Raw genomic sequence first — 16,826 nt, 5'->3', positions numbered from 1 at the left:
TGTGTGCTAGTTTAATTACGATTACAGTGAGTTGGTAAATTGTTATCTATATATTGTTATTTTTCTAGTTGAGAAGAGTGTAGAGTCCATGGCTACTTCCAAAAAGGCTGGATCTTCATCGGAAAGCAGTGACTCTAGTTCAGACAGTGAAGCTGAAGGTACAGGTGAGTTACTGCAAGATTGACTATTCAAATTCCCATAATGCAAAACACAAAAATGTACCAAATCTTTTTGTTTTTTCAGGAATGATAAAACAGCAGAAAAAGAAGAGTCAGTCTCTAAAGGAGGGCAAGAAGTCACAACCTCAAGTTCAGATGGGCCCTACTCAGGCTGGGATTCAGTCCCAAGCTGTTGGCCCTCAATCCAGCAGTCAGATGAAGCAACAGCAGCATCAACCACCCTCTGCAGGCTTCATGGCTCCTCCCCCTGTTGCTGCTTTGGAATCCTCCCAGTTATTAGAGACTAGCTTTGAGTCCTTGCCTCCTTTTGGACAGCCCCTCATGCATATGTCCCACCACACAGGCAACTCTGCATCACCTGCACCTCCACATCTAAATACTCATTCTGCTGGGCCAGTGTCTCCCGAGACACACCCATTCCTCAACCAGCATCCCGTCCTTACATCTCCAGGTAAAGTAATAACAGGTGGCTGCTCTTGAATTCGATCCAGTATGCATAGTTTTATCTGTCATTGTGTCTGTGGATTTGGCTGCAGTCACCTCTGTTCTTAAAGTTCTGTGGTGTCCTTGCATTTTCAGAAATTAAATCTGTGTGTGCTGGCGTAACCTAACACTTGGCTACATTTTGTAAAAACAAAATTTTGTAGTTTTTATTAGAATGTACGATATCTCCTGATCTGTTGTTGTTGTTTTGTTTTTTTTCCTGCAACTTTGCAACCTCAGCCCTACACGGTTCCATGCCTCAGCAGCCTTCTCGGCCCAGTCATAAGGCAGCGCCTCTTCATCCCAAACCCCCACAGCCGCAACAAGCACCACCTCAGCAGCAGCCAACTTTGCAGCAGCAACAGCAGCAGCTCCAACCCCAGTCAGCTCCCCCACCACAGCATCAGCTCTCCTCTCAGATCCTCCATTCTTCTCAACCTCTGCACCAGCGGCCCATGTCACCCCCAACACTCACACCTCAAGGCTTGCTGTCTTCCCAGCCTCCCCAGATGCTGTTGGAGGATGATGAAGAGCCAGGGTCTACAACGCCTATAAATCAAGTGCAGTTATACCTACAGCAGTTCCAACAAGCTCGTCAGCCCCAGCAATCCATGCAGGCGCTCCAGGCGCAGGTTCGGCAGCAGCAGCAGCTGCAACAGTCACAACAACAACAAGGACAAACTTCTCTCCTACAGTCTGCCCAAGTACAATCTCAGCTCTCTACTCAGACCTCGCTGCCTCCTCCCCACATTTCTGTTCAGTCCCAAGCTCAGTCTGCGCCATCACATCAGGCCCTGCCTCCACAGATACCTCTACACCAAGCACGTCACATGCAGCACGCTCAACAGCAACCACAGCAATCACAACCGCCGCAACTGAACTACCAGCAGGGTCCTGGACTCGCTGGTCAATCCCAGGGGTCACAACACAAAGTCCCCATGCCTTCCAACAAAGCACAGCAGATCATCCAGCAGCAACAAGAGCAGCCCTCCCCTCGCCCAACCAAAGCTGACTCGTACAACATGGGTAAGCCTGAGAAGATGGAAATTTGTTAACTGTTGTATCAAGCACTGCTATTCAAATGATTTGTGAAGGCATACATTTTATTCCCCACCTGTTTCTTCACAGGTCACATGAGGGACAATCCTTCCCCTCTTATGATGCATTCCCCACAACTTCCCCAGTATCCACCTGTGTCTCACCTGTCTCCACCTCACAACATGCAGCCCAAAAAGGTGAGAAATCTGCACAGACTGGGCAGAGTATTTGGAAAGGACGGTTGAGTGCAAGGCCAGATCATTGTCTGACTCTTGACTCCCATTTGCTTACCATGCAGCAGAGGGCCCCTGGAAGCCAAAGTGCGATAAAAGAGGAGAAACTTCCTCCATCACCAGTGATGAGAGAACAGTTTAATCCTGCAATGAGACCAGACCATCACAAACATCCTGAAAACAAGCCCAGTCAACCAGGCCACAGCCAACAGAGTGAGAACTCCTTGAATTTCTAATTTTCCTCTGGTTTAAATTCTCTGCTTAATATATTAACTAAGCTGACTTATATTTGTTTATATTTTTGAGCAGATGTGAAGTCCATGGACAGCTCACGACCCGTCATCCGCTCGTCTGAGTCCAGTGGACCACCCCCTTCCCTGCAGGACAAGGATAAATTTAAGCAGGAGCCCAAGACCCCCACTGCTCCCAAAAAAGTACAGGTAAGTGCAAGAATTGGCTTTCGAAATTGTTGTTACACACTACTATCCCTTGTCCTTAAAGATGCTGCATCTTCCAGTACTCAATTTTATCTCTGTGTTTGCTCAGGATGTGAAACTAAAGAATATGGGCTCGTGGGCCAGCTTGGCACAAAAGTCTACATCTACGCCGTCATCAGCAGTGAAGTCCTCGAGTGACAGTTTTGAGCAGTTCCGCCGTGCTGCTCGGGAGAAAGAGGAGAGGGAGAAAGCCTTGAAGGCCCAGGCCGAGCAGGCAGAGAAAGACAGGCTACGCAGAGAGCAGGATAAACTACGGTAAGGTTGTCAAGATGAAGACTAAAACCGATCACACGTAAGGCAGCCATGTTTATCTCATCAGGAAATAAATAATTAGCTGTATATCAGCCTCAAAATTACAATATGGAAGATAATATTTGTGGGTTTAGAGCAATACATCCCATAAAGAGAAACAGAAACACTTGAATTTTTTTGTGTGTGTGTGTGTATTTCTGCAAATGTAAAACTAAATTCTTCTGTTGATGTAAGTCTCACCACATCATGAACTGAATAAATTTGGTATTGGTATGAAAACCAATTTGTGTAATTTGGTTGAAACAAAACATCTCATGCAGGTTACTCATTTTGCATTTTGTAAGCTCTGTATTTATGTTTCTTTCTAATAATTTTTTAAAAATATATAATTACAGGGCTTAAAGTATTCCAGCACTGTGACAGATCTCCAGCTTGCAGAGTTTTTGCAGCTAAAAACAAAACAAGAGATTTAATGTATGTTAACATGGTCTGTCGTCACACTGAGCTAACCTACCAATGGTAGGGGAGGAACTCGGCGTTACCAGGTCACCTTTGTTTGCACCCATATGACAATAAATATGCGACCTCACAGAATAACGTGCTGTCATGTAAATAAGAGAAATAACATCAAGCTGTTTAATTTTTAAACACTGATACTTGCAGAGCTGATGTTCAGAGATGGTAGCCTGACATTACTGAAGTTAGCTTCTGATATAAACAAAGGGCCATTCCACTGCTTTTTTCAGGGGTTTTGACCAGATTAGACCAGGTCCTGCTGAAAAAACCACAAGATTTAGGATGTTCAGGTCTGGACTAAATTATTCTACAGAGCATGTAGAATCTTTAATGCACAGTTTCTGATTTGTGAAACCGTTATTCTGTTCATGAAAAAACATAAAAAACGTGTTTTATTTGTTAATTTGTTTATGATTGTCATCTAGACCACATCAGACCAGGTCCTGTCCAAGACTGGTGCACACAGTACTTTGAGTACTATAGCCACCTTTCTTAGGACAGTTGATATGTTGCTATGAAACAGAGCGGTCTGTAGTCTTTGTAAAGGGAAATTAAGGACATCTCTTATTCTGCACAATCTATAGAACAGGGCTACTCAATTTGGTCCTACGAGGGCCGCAATCCAGCAGGTTTTCCATGTATCCCTGCACCAACACACCTGAGTCAAATTAATGAGTCATTGTGTAGAACCTGATTGGCTGTTAGAGCCTAATTTGACTCAGGTGTGTTGGTGCAGGGATACATGGAAAACCTGCTGGATTGTGGCCCTCGTAGGACCGAATTGAGTAGCCCTGCTATAGAGCAATGTGTTAATCGTGTCTAAATTATCGGTCTGAATCCCTTCCAGAGGTCGGGATGAAGAAGACGTCATGGAGCCTAGCAGAAGGGTGCATGAGGAGCCTCGCAGACGTCTTGAGCAGCAGCATGTCCAAGCTCCTTCACAACAACAGCCGCAGGTGCAGCAGGAGCCTCAGCCGGCTGCCATTCAGCAGCCTCCTCAACCCCCTACACCGCCACAACCCGCCGCACAAAATCCACTCGATAACCAGAGGGAGCTAGCACGCCGACGAGAACAGGAGAGGAGGAGGCGAGAAGCGGTGAGATGATTATCTTCACTTTTAATAAATATTAGTCATTCATTTCAGTTTTTAAAAACATTCCCCTAAGTGTAAGATCTGAGGAGTGCTGGATGCAAAGAAAAACTAAACAAAACTACGTATTTATTCCTCTTTTTTTTCTTTTTTTCTTTAGATGACAGCGACTATTGACATGAATTTCCAAAGTGACTTAATGGCTATCTTTGAAGAAAACCTGTTTTGAGGAGAGGAGCAACAGAAACGTAACTGCAAAATAAAAAAAGGAAAAAAAACAGAATAAAGGAATGGATGCTGTAAACTTCCTCTTCACAAAGATCAGGTGACCATGCACCACCAAGGGCCACAGACTGCACGGACTGCGCACGTACGTGACGAGTCCTGTTGAAACTGAGTACAAACGCTGGGCAGGTGGCCATGGCTCACTTATCATGGACTGAACACACTCAGCATGTGGGGAGAGTCTCATTGTTTTGGATGTCATTTCCTGGGAATTGAGCCTTGCTTGCCTGATATCTAAAAATGGGAGAAAGAGGACCCCTGCTGGCACAGTTGCCTTTGTCAAGCTTGATTCTCACTGCGTGGACATGACTGCAGAAGTAAAGACATCCCAGTGATGATGAAGATGCTCTGAAATACTGACAGACTGTGCAGATGCATTTTCAAACTGCCAGATGTCCGAGATGGTGAAGAAAATTGTCTGTTTTGTTTGTTGTAAGTGAACACTTTTTTTTTTTTCTTTAGGAGGGAACTTCCATAGTGTAAATCGTGTATATTTCTCAGCAGAGAAGGTACAGTTTGCCTTACACCACTTTCCTAAACAGACGAGTATGTTCTATGGCCTGCACACATGTACAAACCAATTACATTTACAGACAGGACCAGAAGCCGTGCAGACCTTTTTTCATCATCTAGTATCTACTGTAAAGAAGTATTTTCTTATACTACAATAACTGTTTATTTTGGATCTTTCCTCTTTCCACTTTAGCTCTTTGAATCTTCACACCAACACACTCCGCCTCTGACATCTATGCCAAACAACCCAATGTCTTTTATGCTAAATTACTTGTCCTAAAACATCGTAGGTAGGTAGATAGTGGAGGGGGGGAAAAATGAATATATGCATTATCATAGCTCAACTGAGTATTTATCAAAGACAGAAATCACTTTTCACCTTGCCTTGTATTTGTAATTTAAGACTACAGTGGGAAACTGTTAGCAGAAGAGGGAAAGGGCCAGTTGTCTCTGAGCTTTAGTTGGATTTCACTACAAGTGTTGCATCATTATTTGTATTATACTTTCAGACATAATGTTGGGAAGTTCATATCATTGGCTTGTTCACAGCAGTCACACTACTGGATCAGTACTGAATCAGCCCGTTTGATGTTCCCCTTTGACTGCTCATTGATCTAAACTGAAGGATTTGATCTGAGTATTTGAGGCTGGAAGAGAACTGTCGTGGGAATAAAACAAACACCACCTTTCTGTAGCTGATACTTGAATCGGGTTAGTTTAAAAAAAATAATAATAATAATTGATGGGACCAGAAGGAGCTCCCAGCTAGCTTTTTCATTGAATCACCTAATTAACAAGGGGTGCACTGTTGACAGTACAAAATAAAAAAAATAAAAAACACACATAAATGATCACAAAGGTCTAAATGGAAAATGCTGAAAAAAAAGGTTTTCATTAATATCTTTGTTCTTGTTTGATTATAGTGGATGTGAGTTCTAATCCTATTCTTGGAGACCTTGTTGCAGCAGAGATGGGCTGAAATCCAACACATCTCATCCTCTTCACTCGTCTCTAATAGTGTTTTTTTCTCCAGTGCCTGTATTGTATTGCTATTCTTGTTGGCTTATATTACACTTTGAGGGGTTTAGAAAAGGTGGCGTGAGGAGCGAGAGGTGTAATATTTGAAAGGGGAGGAAGATTTTTTTAAAGAGTTGTGTTTAAAAAAAAAAAGAAGAAAAAAAAAAAAAGAAAATACAACGTTTTATATTTTACCCGTTATCAGTAATCGGGTTTTAAATTTAGTTTTAGTTGGACTTCTGAGTGTACACACCTGACAACTACTTTCTCATTTTGTTCTATCTGCAGATTTTTGGTAGAAATGTTTGGGCCTTGCCACACTAGCGTTTGAATCTGGTCTGTGCGTGTGACTGTGTCATGTTGGATGGCTGTGTGAGTGTGTGTTTGTTTTGTTTTTTGTTTTGTTTTTATCTTCAGTGTGTGGTGCAGGGAGGCATGTTCCCCGATGTAGATAAGCATTCTGTTGATGGAGAGACTAAAAAGACAAGCAGAACTTCAGGAGAATTCATTTAGTGCTTAATTCATTTTTTTTATTTTCTGTGAAGTCTGACATCTATGGATTTATAATTTTATTATGACTGGTTTTTGAAAGGGTTAAAAATTCCTTCATTCCTTTTCAACCTTTTTTTTTTCACTAAACAAGTTGAACGTAATGTGCCATGAGTTCTACAGAGAATGTGCTGACCCGCAGCTCAGCCCAGAGTTTGCTTTATTCAGGTATTTTATCTTTGTGTTACATTTGTTCTGTTTTGGGGGGTTTTGTTAAAACATTTTCCTCAATTTTTTTTTTTTTTTTTTTTTGTTTTTGTTTGGTATGTGAGTGGTCTCTCGAGGTCTCTGATTAAGTCTGATATGACCATTGAATAAACTCATCTCTTTTATAGAAAATAAAAAAAAAAAAATGAAATTGTGTCTGACCATTTTTTAATCACTATGTTTTATGACTTATTTATTTTTCTTGGTGGCTTTAAAATAATGTGTTATATAAAGAATACAGGTAACTGTTTTGGTTTATAGTTTGACCATTATAATTATTTATAAATTGCCATAATTTTCATGGTTAAACAGGGACATAATGGGACAGAATCACACCCCCTAGCTGTATATTGACATATACCAACATGATGGAACCATCCGGAAGTTGTGTTGCGTATTGCTCGACCCATCCAGAGCCCATCGTTAGCTCATGTGGGCAAACACACTCAGCCACCATGTAAACTGAGGACAAAATTAACTGGGCCCCAGCTGGGTTTCCCAACTGAGGCCCAGTTGCTTCCCAGGTGGCCACATTTGCGTGTTGGCTGGGAAATGAGCGTTTTAGAGGAGGAATTTAAGGTTTTTATTCCCTCTAGTGGTCACACTGATGACCAGCATCACATTTGGTAGTGATTTTGTGAAGTACCTTACCCTTATTGCAATGTTATTAACAAAGATTTTCTTTAACTGATAGTCATACTTACGTCAGAGCAAACCTAATAGCTATATATTATATAATTTAACATGTATGATTTTTTTTCCAAAAACTGCTAAGCTACTATTATTACCCATCAATATGCTTACAAGAACTTGTAACATACGTGCACCTTTAATGTTATATACAGTAGTAGTTCCTAACACCGGGTCCCTGACTCACCAAGGGGGTCCCCAAAGTGCACAGAGGCCCACTGAGCATGTGGTTGGTATAATTAAGGCCATGTCCACACAGTGATGAGTTGAGGTGGGTCTGCTTAAGTTTTTTTTTTCTTTTTCTTTAATTTGAATATTTTGTTAATATGACACCAGCATTTAAGGTTTTTAGGGTCCTCTTATATATTTTAAAACACTTTTGAAACATGGTCCCATGCACTGTGTGGTTTAGAGAAGTTACTGAGCTAGTGGAGCTTCGGTATTTTATGTCCATCCTGGTCACCTTCAGTTTTTCCTGCACCACTTCATTAATGACACATTTCTTAACACTTTCCATAACTTTGGTTAGAAGATTAGATGGGAACCACTGAAATACATCAGAGCCTACAACAAGAGTCTGAAAAAATAAAAATAATTAAAAAAATGATATACACACACACACACACACATATATATATATATATATATATATATATATATATATATATATATATATATATATATATATATATATATTTACATCATTTTCCATAAATCCCATCGAAGAAAGTTCTTTTGCAAGAGTTTTTGTTTATTTTAAAACCTAACAATAGAAAGAAAAATGGGGTTCTTCAAAAATCCCCAAAAATTTCCTATTGTAGATATTTATCAAAGACTATAAGTTTTCTTTTTTCAAAAAGTCTCGTAAGATTTGCGGCTCTAGTTTTATTTATCTGGGCTGAAGGAAAATGGCTCTTTGGATTGGAAAAGGCTGCAGACCCCTGGGCTACAGTATGTGTTGTCTTCGTAACCATGGACGTTTACTGCCATCTTGTGGTCATAGTGAGGTACTACAATATACCAATAAAGTTATCATAAAATATACATTAATTAAAGAAAAAGAAATACCACTGCTTACTCACAAAATACCTCTGGTCTTCTTTGTGTCTGAACCAAAACCAAATGCACCTATGCGCCACAAGGGACGAAGTAAATGCAATTATTTTTCTAAAATAACTTATATACAATAATTTCAAAAGAAAAACTAATTATCAAGATAACTGTCAATTCTTCATATTATTATTATTATTATTATTATTATTATTATTATTATTACCATTATTATTATGGGGCTGGGGTTGGTCCTGCTGGGCATTGGGTGTTTTTGGCTCTGGTTGGATGTTCTTGGAGTTTCAGGTTTTCCAGTTGAACTTTTGTGTGGATCCTCTGCCCGGTACTACTTATTCTCCCATACTTATCTTTATGCATCATATACGAGCAAAACATACAACTCACAACTAACTTTAAGTTATACAGCACATATACATATGTTGTTTTTAAACGTGCTTAAAATGAAGTTGATTTGACTTGACTCAACAGGCAAGAGAAATACGAGTAGTACTGCCAGTGTATTTTCTTTGTAATCATGCACGTTCACTGCCCTCTTGTGGTCACAGAGAGGAACTACAACTAATAAATCAAGTTGTAAACCGATGGGAAAAAAATACTTCCTACTTCTTGACACTTCCTACTCAGCTGTTTTAAAAGAAAGTCATAAAATGACAAATCATATATATAAATTTATCATTGCATTCTTACAATATGTTCACTGAATACAGACTCAGATTATGTAGATTCGAAAAGATCAGCTCTCTAAAACTACTTAAGCTACATTTCCACCAAGGTATTTCTTTTTCATTTATTTATTTTTTGTTTTAGACTTTTAAACACCATTTTTCGACGAGTTCATCATCTTGCAGCCTCCAAGTAGTTTTAACCCTCTGTATACTCCTGGCAGACGTCTGCGCTCTCTGATGCTTCTAGTTAGCATTGTAGACCAAAAGTTGAGTGCTCGTGTTTTGTCCGATTTTCCAGACAGTACCTGGAGGCATCACCATTACCTGTCAGTCAGGTCCAGCTGATCTGAGTGATAATTATTCCGAGTGGCGTCGACTTCCGAGTGTGCCGGCACATGGTTGCTCAGCGTTGAAAAGTAAAACTTTGATTTCAAATCACAGCTTGAACCACTGGTTTCATAAAGGACATGACTGTATGGAGGAGACTCTAAATGAATGGTAGGTTTAATGTAAAAGATTTATCTTACGCATTATCTACGCGTTCCTGGTGAGTTTTTATTGTCAGTCCTCGACTACAACTAGTAGTATTTTACGTCGAAAATGTCTTATGTGTTAATGCCGTTGGTTATTATTTATTATTATTATACTATTGAATCTCAAATTGTTTAAAGGGCTCAAGAGATAAATAGTTAAAACGAGTTTGCTGGGAAACTTTGTAAACTCTGGTTTCGTTTAGTTGAATATTACCGTATAGTTTTCTGCTTAAATTTACAACAGCATTGATAAGGTCTATATTAGAGTAATGGATGATTTATTTATATTTATTGTCATCGCATTTATCGTGTTAGTGCTTCAGAGCCAGAATTCTTTTGCAACATCTGTAGTAATTCCTCTCTGTGGCAACAAAACAAGTTTGACCCAACACAATTCATGACTTTAGAAGGTGTCAAACTTTTAAACAACTTAGGAAAGTGTCTTGGAGGCCCTTTCAGCGGCAGCAAATTAACATTTTAAGTTCAAGCAGTTGTTAGTAAGTTTTCACTTAATATAGACCAAATAAATAAATAAACAAATAAATAGAACAGAAAAAGGCCTTCGTGCTCAGGGGTGCTTTTGTTGTCAGTAGATTACATGAATGGAACAACAGGAAACTTTTGTGTAACCTGAAACCATCAGCTAACCAGCTGCAAGTTTAAATGATCTAAACACAGTAAGGTTTTACAACAGGACAATTAATCTGAACACACTACAAAATGCTTTGTTATATAGATAAAATCAGACTGGTGTTGAGCCTCATTAAACTCCTGTCTTTTCCAGGAAACCAAGAATCATTTTAACTTTATTGCCAAGCAGAGCAGTCAGATATATTACAAGAAACAGATATCAATGAAAACCAATATTTTCCATGAAATGATCCATAAGCGTGGATCTTCAGACCCACAATGGTTACTGTTTTGTACAGTTAAGAAGAGTCATGAGTGATTGAGTTTTCAGTCCAGCTGAGACTGAAAATGCTTTGTGTTATGCAAGGTTGTAAAATATTCAAGGTAAGGGGATGAAGCCCACTTTTCAGTGCAAAGCTTTTTTTGCACTTAGTGTTGTGGTTTAATTTCTTTTACACAAGCTCAGCTTCCTGTTGTGTGTCTGCAGTTATGGCCACTGAGAGCAGTGTATTGAATACCTGCAACTACAACCACAGCGTCATCTTCTTCTACGAGTCTGTGGGTAAGAAGATCCGTGACGAATGGACTCTGAGGGATTATTCGGTTATCACACTGGGCTTGACAATATGTGTTATTGTGGTCCTTGCCAACCTGATGGTGATGGGGGCCATCTTCAAGAACCACCGTTTCCACTTCCCCATCTACTATCTCTTGGCCAACATGGCTGCAGCAGACCTGTTTGCAGGTATTGCTTACGCTAACCTGATGTTAAACACAGGCCCCTGGACCAGAACACTTACTAAGGAGCAGTGGTACATCCGTGGGGCTTTAATTGACATCAGCCTGACTGCCTCTGTAGCCAACCTCCTAGCTGTTGCCGTGGAGCGACACCAGACCATCATCACCATGCAGCTGCACAGCAACATGACAAAGCGGCGTGTGGTGTTGCTCATAATCTGCATCTGGGCAGCAGCTATCATCATGGGTCTGGTGCCAAACTTGTGGAACTGTGAATGTGATCTTAAAGATTGCTCCACTGTCGCGCCACTCTACAGCCGCCGCTTCCTCATTTTTTGGGCAGTTCTAAATTTGCTCACTTTTTTCATCATGGTGGCCATGTACAGCCACATCTTTGTTTATGTGAAATGCCAGAGTCGGCACATGGCTCAGCATACAACAGAAATGCAACACAACCAGACTGTGGTCAACCTGATGAAAACTATCTCCATGGTTCTAGGTGAGAAGACGCTCTTATTTGTTGTATTTTCCCTGCACAGTCTAGTGACTTTTAAGCTTGTTAGGATTGCTACATCACATATCTTACTCTGCAAACCAGTTCTGCAGCTTTTACATGCCAGGTCTTGAATAACTCTTGGATATTTCTTTAAGGTTGTTGGGACTTTTCATTATTACAGAAGGATTTTTTTTTTTTTTTTTGTTATCTGCCTAATTGCTCAAGTGACTCATTTACTGGAAGTAAATATATTCTAAGTGGTAGTTAACAGTGATTTTACACTATTAATGTGCAAATCTGCCCTAAAATATCCTTAATTCTGTTTTGTATTGTAGAAGACTAAGAATACTGTTCTTAACTTTGTCTTATCTATGTTATCAAATAACTGCAGGTGCCTTTGTAATCTGCTGGACACCTGGCCTCGTGATTCTCTTAATAGATGGACTGTTGGGTGAAAAAAGCAATGCCATCCTCTACGAGAAGTACTGTTTGGTGATTGCAGAGTGTAACTCTCTGGTTAATCCAATAATTTATTCTCTGCGGGACAATGAGATGCGGAGGACGTTCAAGTGGATCCTTTGCTGTCTGGTTCGGAGAGGTCCTGATCAGCAGACGTTGCAGTCACCTATGGAGATGGACTCTCCTCTGCCAGAGGTAACCTGATGGTGTCCTGCTGATGTTACTGTTGATGGTAGTGATGTAGTTTAACCAGACAGAGTGGAAATACAATTTGAGTAACTTTGCACTCTCTCTTTTGATTACTCTTGATCTTTTTGGTTGCTCACACTTCCTCTTGGGAGACAAACCTGTTTCACTTCCCACACTTGCAAGTTCTATGAAAGCATGCCCTTTTTTTAATTCTAATTTGTTTTTAAATTATCATTAGAAAATTAGTGAGTCTTTTTTAATTCAACACTCAAATATCTTTTGTTAACATTTTTCAGCAGCACACTTTCCACAGCGTCCAGATGTCAGAGGGCCAGGCCTTATGGAAACCTGAGGACACCAACAGTAAAGACAATGGATGGACAGTGCCAGCGGTATGACGGAAAATCATAAATACTGGAAAGAAAAAAACCTTTAAACAGATTATCTTGTTAAATTGAAGCTTATCTTTGGACAACAGCTAATGTCTACTAAGCTTTCTCTTTCATGTCGCCTTTGTGGAACAGAATTAAAAACAGACTTTCAGATTTATATGAACGCTGGAGAAAACGTTTTCATTTCCCAGTATGGTGTCATCCTGAGTGTCCATGAAGCTAACAGATTCACGGTAATCATCAGATGGTGCAATCTCTCCTTTTATTACATTTGACTATCACAAGAGCATTTGTGACAAAATAGAAAATGAAACACTCCTAAAATTTGAAATCAAATACTGAAAAAAAAAATCACACTAAATCAATTTTTATTATTTTTCTAATAAGAACACTACAATTTTTCATATTCTTCCTTTTTGTTTTACTCTTTCTAGAACAATTCTAAAGTTGAGGTATAAAAGGAGTTCATACAGACTCACAAGTCTGAAAACAGTGGGGTTATATACAAGAGAAATGGAAAGACAGAGGTAGAGAGAGGGGTAAATACAAGGAAAAGAGGGGAGATACAAATATACTAATAAAAACAAAAAAAGGCTTATGAAGACATTTGGTGCTGTGAAAGTTTAGTCACTTGCAGAATCTAAATTTAAAAAAAGTTTAAAGTATGCATATTAAAATTAAATATTTTAGAATTACAGCTCCGCTGCTAAACAAGGGGACACCAGGTGTACACATGCATTATTATGACATGTGTAATTTAGACATGGATGTTTTTGCGGTGTGGTTTATACATTAAAAAGAAAAAAACTAAGAGAAGGTTTGAATAAGCATAGCACAGTGGGTGTGTGGATAACTGGCTTAGTGTTGAAATCTAATGGTTTAAGAATGGAGACACTGGAGCATTAGAAAGCAGGGGTCATTAAATCAGTACGTGTACTGTATGATCCAAAAGAGAGATTTAAATATTACAGTTCCACAGCACCAAATGTAACACCCATAAGCCCTACATCGCAATCTGGTTATGTAACAAAATACCTAAATAATATTCAAAACTGATACAGAGTTATTGTGGATCCTGTAAGATAGAGGCCAAAATAAAACTGGCGTCTCAACCAAACAAAGTTTATAAAAGAAAAAAATACTGAAACATTACACAAACTGTACAGTGACATCCATTACAACAGGTAGAAAAAGGGGCGAGCATGATAATTTGGTGTGGCGATAACATTGTAAATAAGGATACAGTCATATCAACTGCAATGAGTAACAAAACAAGAAATTAAACGTGGGATATCGCACATGACCAGATTTTAAATTCAGGTTTTGTTCTGTAACATATTTTAACAAAGTCTTAAATGACACTTAAATCTTCATAAGGCTTTACCTTACTATCAAAATGCTTTGTTATTCACATAACATTTAATGTATAAAATAGTTTCAAAGAATGAAAATCCCCAAAATGTTGTAGGTTTCTTAAATGAGTTAAGAGTTTTATTACACCCAGTGCTGCCTCCTTTTTTCCTTTTGGTTATAGAGGAGAGAAAAGCCCTTGCCCAATTGGCCAAAGAATTGAAAAAGAAAAAAAAAGTATATATATATTTTTTTTAACCCAGGCGGTATTAAAGGATGAGTAAAAGGAAGAGCGTTACTTTATGCTCACAATCAAATTACAGGTGTGATGACAGTGTTCACTCCACCCACCCACTTATGAAGCCCCATAACAAAACTCCCAAAAATCAAACCAACTTGAGGCCAGACAACACCACAGAGACACAGATACAAATATAATTCCCTCCTCTCCTCAGACTTAAAAGATGACTGTTCACCAACTTTAGAGAGAGACAGAGTAACATTATTACATTGCTGAACTTGGTATTTTTGGTTTTGGTACAACAGTAGGTTGTAGTGTGTTGCCTCGGGCACAAGCTTAAATGTTTCAAGATGGGGAGGAAATCTCAGCTGAATCCACCTTGTGTGTCATTGGCTGGTGGAAGCACCCAGTCTCTATAATGCTTAAAGTTCATATGGGCACCAGCCAGTTTGACGAAGACATCCCAAGAACACTGTACACACTCCCACACAGAGACACACACATCATAGCAATACATGATGCACTTTTTCGTTTTTGGTCTGACTGTAATAATTATACCCTTTATTTTTTTATTTTTTTTTTTTTAATAAAAATGAATCTTAAAAACTTGAAGGTTAAATGAAAATATCACACCTAAAAGTCCTACATGCATGGAAGACAGTCACGTTTCTAAATTCATGTCACGTTTGTCCCATATAACACATTGATGCCCCACAATCATTCCACCTTTCTTTTCTCATCATTTAGATGCTTTATTGAGCTAAATTTTTGGTGGTGGCTGGTGCATTCTTGGTGAAACAGCATTAGAAAAAAGCCTACAATCAAATAAACTAGTGGACAAAAAGCAATAATTAAAGTCTACAAGCCATCTACCAACACCCTCTATTGGTTAGCAAAAGAAAGAAAGAAAAAAAAAAAGGGGGTTATCAGTTACATCCACTCAACCAAAGATTCTCCTCTCTCTGCCCATTTCTCCTCTTCCCACCAGCCCTAGTATCACTTGTCCTGCCTGGTTTAGAAAGTGATCTCCTTGACTAGAAACCCATAACAAGGATGCTAACATTTGTGCTTGACACACCTTCTATGTCAGCTAATTATGAAGACAGCTGAAAAGTTGCAAGGTGTATGTTATGGGGAGTGTTTGCATGCATCTTTGTGCATATCTCAGATATTCACTTTGCAACCTCAACAGAATGAAACATCAAGCAATAAGGACAAGAAGATGCTGTGGTGTCTTGTGTTGAGTTGGCAGATGGTGCTCATAGAGAAACACTGGGGCAGCACTTTGGTACAAGCGGGAGGAGCAGAGCTCCCTGGTGATCCGTATCCATAGTTTGGCAATCAGATGCCAAGGCTTCAAGAGATACAGGCAATCACAGTTTCCCAAAGCAAAGAGTGTAGAGGTCAACGGCACATGAACGAGCTGTGAGAGTACTGTGTAAAGTTAACGTGCATATACACATAATGTACAGACATCATAATCATTTACACAGCTGGGCCAGTGGTTTTCAAAAAGTCCATGACAGTTAAAGATGTTTTCTTAGTATGTGTGAGCTCCATTCCCCTTTGATGTTGACTTATGAAGATTTAAACACTGAAGTAATGCTGACGGGGCAATTCCTTTTTAAGTCCTGTACAGCTGTCCTGTGTTCCAACACAGCATGCGTGCATGAAATGAAAGTACAGCCTTGTGTGGCTAGTTGACAGGCAGAAGTGAAAATGTAGAGAGGAGATGGCAGTCGGAGCAGACTGGAGTGGGAATGAAGTGAAAGCAAGGAGTGCCACCAAATCAGTTGGAGGTGTCGGAGTGGACGCTGCCAGGAGGACCAGGAGGGGAGGTAACCGAGGGGGTGTTGGTGGTGTCCTGCCAGCTGTTAGCCTGAAAACAGACATGAAAAAGTGTCAGTTTTCAGCTTGAGGACAAAGACTATTTGATTTATTATGTTTGAGCGTCATGATCTGCACCAATCCCAATGGTCAATGCAAAACAAGAAGCAGACTAACAACATGGACACTTGATTTCAGGAGAGATTTAGCAGGAAAACTGCCTTTATCTGCACCTTCACAATGCTTCATTCAGAGTAGACTGATTAAATGTCTATGCATGGAAAGCCTCTGAAGCCAAATGTTGTATGAATAGAACCACCTGTATATTGTCCCAGTGTGCTGGCATACAGCCGATGCAGTTACCATGGATTTTTCTTTTGCCATTTTATTCAGCTTTGTGTTCTTTTCAGTTACACAGTTTAATCTAACAATACCCAATGGATTGCAGACTATTAATTCTAGAGACAAGTTATCACATTAATTTTAAAATATGCTAAGTTTATAAGAATAATCAAGTTATGTTGTTGAATAAACACAGTTGCAAAATTGTGAGCCATTTCTATTGTTTAAAAAAAAAAAAAGAAAAAAAAAGCTATAACCTGTTGATGTCTAATGTACTGAATTATAAATTTGAAATTGTAAAGGCACAGGAGGCTCTTAATGATCTAGAAGTTCAAAGGGCTAA

General features: G+C 39.4%; 3 protein-coding genes across 10 annotated transcripts in view; 2 read left to right on the top strand and 1 right to left on the bottom strand.

Annotated features, from left to right (window-relative positions):
- brd4 (bromodomain containing 4) overlaps nt 1-7,011 on the top strand; it is a 29,345-nt gene extending 22,334 nt beyond the window's left edge. For 2 of the 4 annotated variants that reach the window (XM_042005093.1, XM_042005067.1), the window contains exons 11-19: nt 69-164; nt 244-630; nt 903-1,688; nt 1,791-1,897; nt 1,999-2,146; nt 2,243-2,373; nt 2,480-2,685; nt 4,046-4,295; nt 4,450-7,011. In XM_042005093.1, the coding sequence (XP_041861027.1) occupies nt 69-164; nt 244-630; nt 903-1,688; nt 1,791-1,897; nt 1,999-2,146; nt 2,243-2,373; nt 2,480-2,685; nt 4,046-4,295; nt 4,450-4,518 (2,180 nt within the window). In that variant the 3' untranslated portion in view covers nt 4,519-7,011. The remainder of the gene's footprint in view (nt 1-68; nt 165-243; nt 631-902; nt 1,689-1,790; nt 1,898-1,998; nt 2,147-2,242; nt 2,374-2,479; nt 2,686-4,045; nt 4,296-4,449) is intronic. The other 2 variants (XM_042005076.1, XM_042005084.1) reach the window with 2 other exon arrangements.
- Nucleotides 7,012-9,617: 2,606 nt separating this feature from the next.
- On the top strand, nt 9,618-13,516 carry lpar2a (lysophosphatidic acid receptor 2a). Of its 2 annotated transcripts, none has more exons than XM_042005880.1 (4): nt 9,618-9,784; nt 10,937-11,686; nt 12,075-12,337; nt 12,631-13,516. In XM_042005880.1, the coding sequence occupies exons 1-4, from the start codon at nt 9,778-9,780 to the stop codon at nt 12,727-12,729; spliced, it is 1,119 nt and encodes a 372-aa protein (XP_041861814.1). In that variant the 5' UTR covers nt 9,618-9,777; the 3' UTR covers nt 12,730-13,516. The 2 variants fall into 2 exon arrangements, with proteins under 2 accessions (XP_041861814.1, XP_041861807.1); XM_042005873.1 differs by having other exon boundaries at nt 9,638-9,784; nt 12,628-13,516.
- Nucleotides 12,969-16,826, bottom strand: part of pbx4 (pre-B-cell leukemia transcription factor 4) — a 31,336-nt gene continuing 27,478 nt past the window's right edge. For all 4 annotated transcript variants that reach the window (XM_042005810.1, XM_042005802.1, XM_042005827.1 and 1 more), the window contains one exon: nt 12,969-16,193. Coding sequence is in view for 1 of the 4 variants with exons in the window: in XM_042005827.1 (XP_041861761.1) it covers nt 16,104-16,193 (90 nt within the window). In the remaining 3 variants the exon portion in view is untranslated. The remainder of the gene's footprint in view (nt 16,194-16,826) is intronic.

The sequence above is a fragment of the Melanotaenia boesemani genome, chromosome 2, assembly GCF_017639745.1.
Source record: "Melanotaenia boesemani isolate fMelBoe1 chromosome 2, fMelBoe1.pri, whole genome shotgun sequence".
NCBI lineage: Eukaryota > Metazoa > Chordata > Actinopteri > Atheriniformes > Melanotaeniidae > Melanotaenia > Melanotaenia boesemani.
Note: the sequence above shows the minus strand (reverse complement) of the source record. Positions and strands in the feature narration are given on the sequence as shown.

What these genes read in the sequence shown, in the direction of transcription:
- lpar2a (XM_042005873.1), top strand. An exon ending in AACTATCTCCATGGTTCTAG is followed by an intron (nt 11,687 to 12,074) that starts GTGAGAAGACGC and finishes AAATAACTGCAG; the next exon opens with GTGCCTTTGTAATCTGCTGG. An exon ending in TGGACTCTCCTCTGCCAGAG is followed by an intron (nt 12,338 to 12,627) that starts GTAACCTGATGG and finishes AACATTTTTCAG; the next exon opens with CAGCACACTTTCCACAGCGT.